This window comes from Atta cephalotes (genome assembly GCF_000143395.1).
Source record: "Atta cephalotes unplaced genomic scaffold scaffold00069, whole genome shotgun sequence".
Taxonomy (NCBI): Eukaryota; Metazoa; Arthropoda; class Insecta; order Hymenoptera; family Formicidae; genus Atta; species Atta cephalotes.
Window position 1 is genome coordinate 1,126,685 of NW_012130133.1, and position 9,780 is coordinate 1,136,464.

The 9,780-nt window shown below is 33.4% G+C and overlaps 1 protein-coding gene across 1 annotated transcript in view; it reads right to left on the reverse strand.

Moving 5' to 3' along the window:
• LOC105623976 (voltage-dependent T-type calcium channel subunit alpha-1G) overlaps nt 1-9,780 on the reverse strand; it is a 27,540-nt gene that overhangs the window by 1,886 nt on the left and 15,874 nt on the right. Inside the window, exons 13-28 of the mRNA XM_012205346.1 lie at nt 9,488-9,644; nt 7,511-7,666; nt 6,602-6,739; nt 5,964-6,248; nt 5,551-5,699; nt 5,337-5,483; nt 4,917-5,085; nt 4,061-4,413; nt 3,604-3,796; nt 3,266-3,415; nt 2,596-2,976; nt 2,178-2,370; nt 1,814-2,075; nt 1,403-1,683; nt 893-1,185; nt 551-809 (exon numbers count right to left, since the gene is read on the reverse strand). Coding sequence (XP_012060736.1) covers nt 551-809; nt 893-1,185; nt 1,403-1,683; nt 1,814-2,075; nt 2,178-2,370; nt 2,596-2,976; nt 3,266-3,415; nt 3,604-3,796; nt 4,061-4,413; nt 4,917-5,085; nt 5,337-5,483; nt 5,551-5,699; nt 5,964-6,248; nt 6,602-6,739; nt 7,511-7,666; nt 9,488-9,644 — 3,566 coding nt within the window. The remainder of the gene's footprint in view (nt 1-550; nt 810-892; nt 1,186-1,402; nt 1,684-1,813; nt 2,076-2,177; nt 2,371-2,595; nt 2,977-3,265; nt 3,416-3,603; nt 3,797-4,060; nt 4,414-4,916; nt 5,086-5,336; nt 5,484-5,550; nt 5,700-5,963; nt 6,249-6,601; nt 6,740-7,510; nt 7,667-9,487; nt 9,645-9,780) is intronic.

Below are 9,780 nucleotides of genomic sequence, written 5' to 3' on the forward strand. Positions count from 1 at the left end.
AACGTTAAAGTAATTTAAAGTTTAAACTTTTAACGTTTTAATTATTATTAATAGTAAGTAATATAATAATAAGTAAAATAATAATAGTATAAGTAATATATATATATATACTATACTACTCTCTCTCTCTCTCTCTTCTTCTTCTCTCTCTCTCTCTCTCTCTCTCTCTCTCTCTCTCTCTCTCTTTCTCTCCTCTGTAAATAATTAATAACTCTTTTACTTCGATAGGAAAAGATTTATAAAACTATACGACAAAATCTGCAATTGTATGGGATATTATAAAATAGAAATATTGCAATATAAAATATTCAGCAAAATTTTAAGAAAAGAATTAAATGTTTTTTGAAATGATTATAAAAAAATATTTATATCTCATATTGGGTTTATCGAATTTTTAACAAATATTACTTGGAAATTTTACAAAATTTCTGACAAAACTGTTGTATTATATAGCGAATCATTTTAGAGTAATTATTGGGAAATTTTTGTCAACTTATGATTTCGTTATTGTATAATTCTTCCAATTTATTTATTAGGGTAATACTCTCACCATCGATGTTTCTTTCCCTCGGTGGATTGTAAATAAAATTCGCAGGTAAAGACCGAACTTTAGCCAATCCTGGTCTTACGTGTATTTTTTCGTTTACCATCATTGACTCGTGTTCTTTATAATCTTCATCGTCATCTTCGTCGCCATTTATTCTGCCATTCATCACTATGTCGTCCTCATCTTCCTCGTCAAGAAGTTCTTCTTGTTCCGCAGCTAATTCTCTCTCCAATTGTGTTTCCATATCCAGCTCGTCTTCCATCTGAAATTAAATGATCACAACGTACCTTTGTAGTCAAAATAAAGTAAAAAAATTTATTATATAAAATTATCTGAAAACGTCACCTGTTTGTGACTTTCTTCCAAATGTTTCATTAATACAGCGACGACGACGTTCACCAGTACAAATTGTGCCATCAAAACAAAAATCACAAAAAATATTGGTGCGATAATACTGCTCACGCAACAATTTTTAACACAGTCCGCCGCATCATCGCAATCGTCCCTTAGCGTGTCCTTCATGATTCCATTCCAATTGTCACCAGTGGCGACCCGGAAAAGCGTCAAAAAGGCCATGCCAAAGTTACTAAAGTGCGCGTGCTCGCCAAGACCTTGGCAAGGCATATCATCATTGCATTCTGCGGTGAAAAATTAACATTGTTCAATAGCTGCGTTCGATTTAGGCGATTACGCGCTACAAGCTTCATTCTTCTTTCTTCTGCATGTAATAAATGATAGAATAAAGCGTACAGCGCGTGTGAGCGCCCAAATCGGACGCAGACAATTACAAAATTCCTATTTCCAATTTTCATGTCACCTAAGAACTAATTAAATTCATATCGTAATGTCAATTACCTAGTCGACCGAAAAGTTCCACCCCTAGCGCGGCAAATATAAAGAAAAGTAAAAAAAATAATAGCCCCAGATTTCCGACTTGTGGTAACGCTTGCATCACCGTGTCCAAAAGGGCACGTATACCCTTTGCCATTTTCAAGAGCTTCAACACCCGGGCTATTCGCAACACTCGCATTACGCGAATTATCGTGGGATTAATAGGGATAATCTTAGATTCGACCTCCTCTAACACGATGCCGACCACTGATAGTATTACTATTCCCACGTCCAATTGGTTCCACCTTCAAGAAGAACGCTATTAGGACTGTCTTTTTTACGGACTATATCATTGGTTTACTTATTTTACAACCAACGGTGTGATTCTTGATAAACGTGTTAATAAAAATACTGAAAAGAAATTAGGCTGTTTACTTGTCTTTCAGATAAAGCTGTATGCCGAGAGCGACAAGTTTCATTAAGGATTCGAGAATGAAAACTGCGGTGAAGAAATAATTAAAGATCTTCAGTGCGTAAGTGAGCGCTTTCGGCATCATGTAAAACTCCATCGCCATCGTAACGACATTAAGACCAATAACGGCGGCGATCGCCAGGTCGAAGTATTTGGATGTTACGACGTTGTGGACGAACAGCCGTGCCTTAGAATAATGGGTGTAATACGGTGGCTCGTGCATTTCTGAAAATTATTATTATTGCATACATCGATGTCTCTTAATTTGTAATCTGCTTGGCGTGATGTAGAAGTGGCATTAACCTAGTTAACCGGGCAGCCACTCACTTCGTCTCTTTTTCTCCATTTGCAACGCGCGCTTAGCAGCCCTCCGCACGCGTTCTTCTTTCTCCTGTTCTTCACGGCATCTATGAAAATTTTCGACCACCACTCCGACGAACATGTTCAGCACGAAGAAACCCACCAGCAATATGAACGCGATGAAATATAATAATCGCCATTCAGAGTAATTTTCGATAGGCTGCAATCGTTTAGTTGGAAATTATGTGAGTACTTGGGGTTCAATTATATGTATTATAAAGCTAAAAATAAATTATATAAATAAAGCGACACTACTTTAATCACTTCGAAGACTATACTGCAAACTGCTTATCTAAATTATAACATATTGTGGAAAAATATCTTTGCGATCAATTGACAGGAAAGTATTGTCAAAAAATTTACTCATTCGCTATCATTTTCTTACCTGCTGATCGACCCCGACAGCGTCTAGACCAGTATACATGATGTTTACCCATCCATCTCGCGACGATAAAACAAACAATGACATAAGAGCTTTACCAAGATCGTCGAAATTGTACTTTCTGTTGAGCCACATGTTTCGCTTATCGGCCAGACAATCCGTTTTATTGCGTACATTCTTGATATCGGGACCTTCGCAATAATAGAACGCACCCTTAAACAGCTGCACCCCGAGAATACCAAAGATTACAAAAAACGTGCAACAAATGAGAACAATGTTGCCGATGGGTCGTAATGAAGACAGCAATGTCTGGACGACCAGCTTTAAGCCAGGTGCACGATTGATGACACGCAGAGGTCTCAGTGATCTCAGTAGTCTAAATACCTATGTTTTTTTCACAGAGATAATTGAGAAAAATATTAGATAAAAATATATATTAGAGAAAAATATATATCATTAAACAAAATTTAACAAAATTTAATTTATTTACGTATTATTTATTATAATCTAATTTCAAGATTACATTTATATTATTAAACAACGTTAAACATTAATTTTCATCAGGATAGTATTTACCCGAATAAATATTTCAATACTATTTATTTAATCAGAATTGCTGTTCTAGAGAGGATTAAAAAACACGGATACTTATTAATAAGAATAATAATCTTACCCTTAAAATGCCAAATATTCTGGGACTACTAGACGAGAGCAATGACATCGATAAATCAATTATAGAAATGATAACGAGAGATCCATCCATAATATTCCAACCTGACGTAAAATAAGCATCCGGACCGTATAACATACTCGTTGCGACGACCTAAAGAATAACATTAAAATGTAAATTATGCGCAATTTTATGTAAATTATAAATTTTCTCATTTATTCTTTCTTAGTTATGAAACAATAAAAGTTTTACTTAAGTTATCAGTTTTATTCGAAATTATTATGTAAATGTTATAGACAAATGTTATAGACAAAATTTTTGAAACATATTGATATGTATACCTTAATGAACATCTCGATGGCGAAAACAGCAGTAAAAACATAATTCGCAGTCAACAGAAAAATTCTCTCACGACTGTCCGGCGGTATATTCGGTCGTTCCATTGCCAGAGTAATGCAATTTAATCCAATAAATAGTAATACTACGTTGTCGAACCATTTTTGATCCACAAACCATTGACATAAAATGCGAAATCTGCAGTATCGAGAAAACTATGAATTGTACATTATTCTCTAATTATATAAAAAATGTTAATTATTTATTTTAATTTTATATTTGCAACCATTTTTATAATAATGTTATAAAATAAAAATATTATTTTTCCAGCGGTTAATTTATTCTACATCTTTATATTTTTATTATTATTATATTCCCATTCTTTCCAGTTTGTAGTAAAATTTCAAACGCTAATCAAGTAATTACTCCTATTATTTATTTTACTCCTATTTATAATGTTACCTGTTATTTGGCGGGAATAAATATAGGGAATAATTGTCACGCTCCTGCAGGCAGCCCTTAGGTTCGAAAAACATAAATATTTTTTTTATTCTTTCGATACTGCTTGCGCTACCGTGACTATTCGATGGTGGAGTCTGCTCGTCACCCGTTCTCGTCACATGTTCCTCTTCTTGTTCATGAAGTCGTTTAATTCTCGGCAGCGGACCGGTCTCCATTGAGAGATTATTGATCGTGCGTGGGGTCGAGGACGGTGCGAGCATCTCGTCCAATGGTAGCGTTTTCCTCGTGGACGTCTGAACATTCTCGTATCCGCGCAGTGAATTTCTCCGTGAAAGCTCGCCAATCCATCGCATCTGTAAATCACGTTCCAGTAATTCTTATAAAGATTCACGGAAAATTCTTCTTTTTCTACAGCTTAAAACAAAGTATGTGTAAAATGTAATGCTCATATAAATGTAAATAAAGAATTTTATGAAGTAATTTTATTGAAGTATTTAAAAGTTAGCTAGATTCAGAGCTGAAAATAACTTTATTAAATCATCAAAATAATTATATAGGAGTCTCAAGCATAATGAGCAACTCTACAAAAAATTTTTACATCGTAGCAATATGAGTGTCCTATAAAATTATTCTGATAGTTTAACAAAATTTTCAAATCTGTATCTATATAGATTTTTAGATGCTTTAGCAAAATTATGTGTTATTGTTGTAATATTTTAAATAGTATTTTTTAATGATATCGATAAATATCTTCAACAGGCAACACGTGATATAAAATCAACATAATAATAAAGTAACAATTTATGATCTAAAAAATGTCAATAAAGGTATTGTGATAATCTTTCGCACAATTTACCTGATTAGGTGTAACTGTGTAACGACGAATCGACCATGGGGCATGACTTTCGAGTGAATTATTAGGACTCAAACTACGATTATTGCTTGTCAGGACGGTAGTTCGATTATTGGGCGCATCGCGTTGAGTATCGTTTCTTATTGAACCGTGTAAATAACCGCCATTAAATCTGCAAGAAATCAAATATTAATTGTTATTATTACAATTATTATATTGCAGTATTTATTTTATTATTTATATTTTATTAATTTAATGTACATAAAATAATTAACAAATATTGCATGATATAATGCAATATTTGTTTTTGTTGCAAATTTGTTCAGTGAACTCTAGACGTTGATAATTAATTAATTAATTAATTAATTAATTATTCATGTCTTTTGAGAGTAATTTAGGATAAATAATATTTTTACAACGTACGTTAGATTGGATCCAACGAGAGTACTACGCCCATTGTTTAGTACAGTAGTATGGCCAGTGTGCTCATCATCGCTTTGCGACCATCGTTTCCTCCCCAAAGATGGCCGCGACAAGCGCCACGAGTATCCTCTTTGTACCCTCGGCGGACTGAAATGGAAAGAAGTGGTATCAGAAAAAAGAAAGGCATTTAATGTAACAGACAAAATGTAGATACCTAGAACTCGAGTCCCTCGTCGAGGGATTAACAACGGCCGTAACGAGGCTTATGTGTCTCGGGAATTGACCAGCTATTAAGTTATTTGTCGGTATTTTGTTGGATACATCAGGTAGCTTTAGCAATCCCGAGGGTATACTACACTGACTCTGCGAATACAAAGCACTCGTCATTATCATATTTTCTCGTAATATACTTTACCTTCTTTAATCCGGAATTCTAATAAAATACAATAGGAAAGCTTTTGAACTCAAAATTGTATGAGAACTTCGCGATATTAACTAATTTAATTCGATATAAAAAACGATTTTTTAAATACAGGTACGAATATATATCAATCACATAGCAAAAACTTCCGTCTACGTCGTTTCCGTCTACGACGACGAGTTTTTTATTGAAATGAAACAACATACACCAGATCGATCGATGGACTCGATTGAAAGGGCAGCAGTTGGATAAACTGCTCGATAATTGAGGTCTCTGTAGCCAACATCTAACGTAGTGTTCGGAGAGTCTTGAGGAGTGGCTGCTGTATGAGTAATTATCGGCGGCTGACCCGCCACACCCATCATCTTGCTCTCTTTCTGGATGTTACACTTAGGTTCATCGATCCGTTGCTTCCATACGCTGTTCTGTTTCTCCCTGTTGTCCTTGTACTTCCTAAGCTCTTCTGCACTTTGCCACGAATTTTTTTGATCCTACAAGTCGCACAAGGGAAATTTGATATTGATTCATTCAAATAAATTAATAAGATGCATAACTTGTTTGTTATAATTCTATTCGTACTTCTCTAGCAATCATATAATAAATATAATACATAGATAACTCGGAAATTACATTTTTTAATATATTTAATTCATGCCTAGAATATTTTAGATATCTTACGAATCTCAGTCTTAAAATATTACACTGATCCTTTTCTGTAAAAGATTCTGAAAGAATATTTTAAAATAGAGACGATGTTCGCAATCAATCTTTTCCGCGTGATAGAAAATGAAGAATAAACGAGCGTAGGATTCTAGATTTATTTGGAACGACTGCTAGCAACTACCTGGGTATACGTATCGCTGTCAGAGATCGAATGTGATCCCGATATTCTTGACGATCCGTCTTCGCTGCCTATTCCAGCTTCTTTTGCGGCGAGTCTTTTTGCCAATTCCCTTTGCTCTCGTTCTCTCCTCTCGTTTCTCTACAAAATATCATTAGTTATATCAGTTCTCTACCATTAATTATATACTCTTCATATACAGGTATATATAATTATAAATTAAATTTTCATAAACATAAATATATTTAATCAGGGAAAAATTATGATTTTTTTTATGTAAACGATCGCTTGGGGTATTTTTATATACTCCAATTAAAATCACTATTATTAACAATATATTATTGATTACTTTTCGATTTATTAATATTTTAAATTACATATTATGAGTATATATATTTAATCACAATTTTCTAAAAAAAAATAAATGGAAATCACAAATAAATATTAAATGACAGAAGCATGTTTTTGATAGAATTGCATATTTAAAAGTTTATAGAATTGATTATTAAAAAAAGAAAAAATATGTTAAACGATATATCCATATAAAACAATATTTTACAATTCACATTTTCGCTACTGGGATAAACACCATAAATGACTATTCCCAGATTAAGACAGATTTGTCTGTATATAAAACAATCATTAGATTAAATTGTCTAACAATACAAAATAGTTATTAGATTAAATTCTTCTTAGTATAAATTGGAAGATTTTTATAAATATAGTTATTTATGTTTATATGAAAGTAAAAAATAAAAATGGAGAAGTAGATTAAGTAATAAAGAAGATTAAGTAAATAAAATAACTAATTTGCATTAACTAGATATTTATTTTATATTTTTGTATCTTCTGCATTACATATTAAATATTATATTGAATAAGAAAAACAACGTATTATTTTGTAATTCCTACCTCCGATGAGAAACCTTCAACAAGAATGGCGACTAGAAGATTAAAGAGGACGTAGTTGCCGAAAGTCATCAATGCTACAAAATAAAGCGCAGCCCAATGAGATGTCTTCTGCATACCATTGAAGAGGACGACATTCCAATCTTCCTGTGTGAGAATCTATATAAAAAGAAGAATGGGAAGAGACTCCCGCTGCATATAAATGAAATAGATGTCTACACTTATTTATTCAGGCACGTGATCGGCAAGACGTTCTTTCTTTCGAAGCGTAGTAAAAATTTACGTAGTGTAAAACATGTTCGCACAGATAAAAAAATCTTATATATCTTTTGTTAAGATTCAAATCGTATGTATGTGCGTGTGTTGCAATATAAGTGTGTGTGTGTGTGTGTGTGTGTGTGTGTGTGTGTGTGTGTGTGTGTGTTTGCAAATTGTAATGAATACGATCAAATAATTGAAATTATTGGACAAATATAACGAAATTACAATAAAATTAGTAATTATGACAATGATACTATTATGCAATAAATGTATATATCTCTATTTAAAGATTCTATTATATCTATTATATCTATTGACTTAATCATTAGCATATTAATATATTGATGTTAACCGTTTTAATTACGGTATTTCAAGTATTGAATTATACATTGTGTTAAATATAGTTAGTTATGTTTATACGAAATAAAAATGGAGAAATATATTAAATGATAAAATAATTTTAACTAATTTGCATTAACTAATTAAAAATTTGGAAGCAAACAACTTATTTTTACAAAATATTTTTTAAATTATTTTTTTTATTAAATTCATTTAGATACATGCAATCACGAAAGAGATCGACGTTCAAAACAAGTCGACGTTGAGTCCAAATATTCGATAGAGACGCACGAAACATTTTGCCAATCAGTGTCGCAATACTTCATAAAAATGCATGCGTCATGTTTTCTATCACGAATTTCTCTTTGCGAGAGCTTTCGTGTTCTATCCACGTATTCGTCTAACTAACTGTATCAACTCTTCAGTCTATCTTCTAGTTCTCCTTCTAGCCTGATAACGTTACACGCTATAAAAATTTTTTAAATCACAACATTCAAAAGAAATTAATTCAATGTACTGAATAAACGATTAGTATTGAGTGTTAGTAAGACTGTTATTTACATGCGCAAAAAATGTATCGTAATAATTGTTAATAGTATTCAATCTAATTCGAATTTAAACAGTTTCCACGCGTACATTGACAAGAATGAGATTTAACGATACAAATAATTAGAAAGCAACTGTCAACATATATTTATTATTTAATTTATTAACATTTATGGACATTTATTCTTTTTAAATTATAGAACAAATATTTATTATCGCGAATAAAAGCATATATACCACTGATACATAATAATCATTAATTGTGCAGTGACAAATTTAAAAAATTATCGATATGCGCCATCAGACTGCATCGTAGAATACAGATGTAAACGGAAACACGTGATAGAAAGGCAGAAACTCGAGCAATTTCTGCAGCATATTAGTTGCTTTACATAGATGAGACGTGTGCTGAATCGAAATCACAACACACTCGTGGATAGAGTCATCGTCGCGCAGTTTGATCTGCGTGAGTAAACGAAATGGTGAACGTCGACATGTATACGTATATACCGATTGCACGCATATAAATACAAAGCAACCATTAAGACTGTCACTCGGCACGGATAACAAAGAGAAAAGAATGGACGAAGCGTGGGCGGATTAGGGGATAGTGGGGGTCCGTTTGCTCAACACGAAGAAAAATATATGTATATATACATATATATATATACGATTCGGCGATTTGTACAAACAGAGAATGTGGACACGAATATAGGTAGGAGAAAAAAGACCGTGTACACGAAAAATTGGCTACGCATATATACGTGTATGTCGCTTTAAACATGTAAAAAATTCGTTATCATATAGTGTTAAGAGAGGGAGGAACAGTGGTACCTGAAAAACAGTGACTAGTGCCCAGACGATGTCGTTGAAATGTTTGCGATCACAGCGACACAATGGGTGCCGCGAGACCACCTCGGCACAGGTGCAGGGCCGACTCCGGTCCGCCCACATGCAAAACTTACCCCCGAACAGGTACATCCCTAGGATGCTGCAACCGAGACAATCCGCTGGCCTAAAGTATCCCCGCGATAGAGATAAACAGTGGGATGAGGTGGGACCAAGTGGTTGATGGGATTGGACCAGTACAATCGCCGTTCAGCTGTCTCCGTTCTCACTGTTTTACT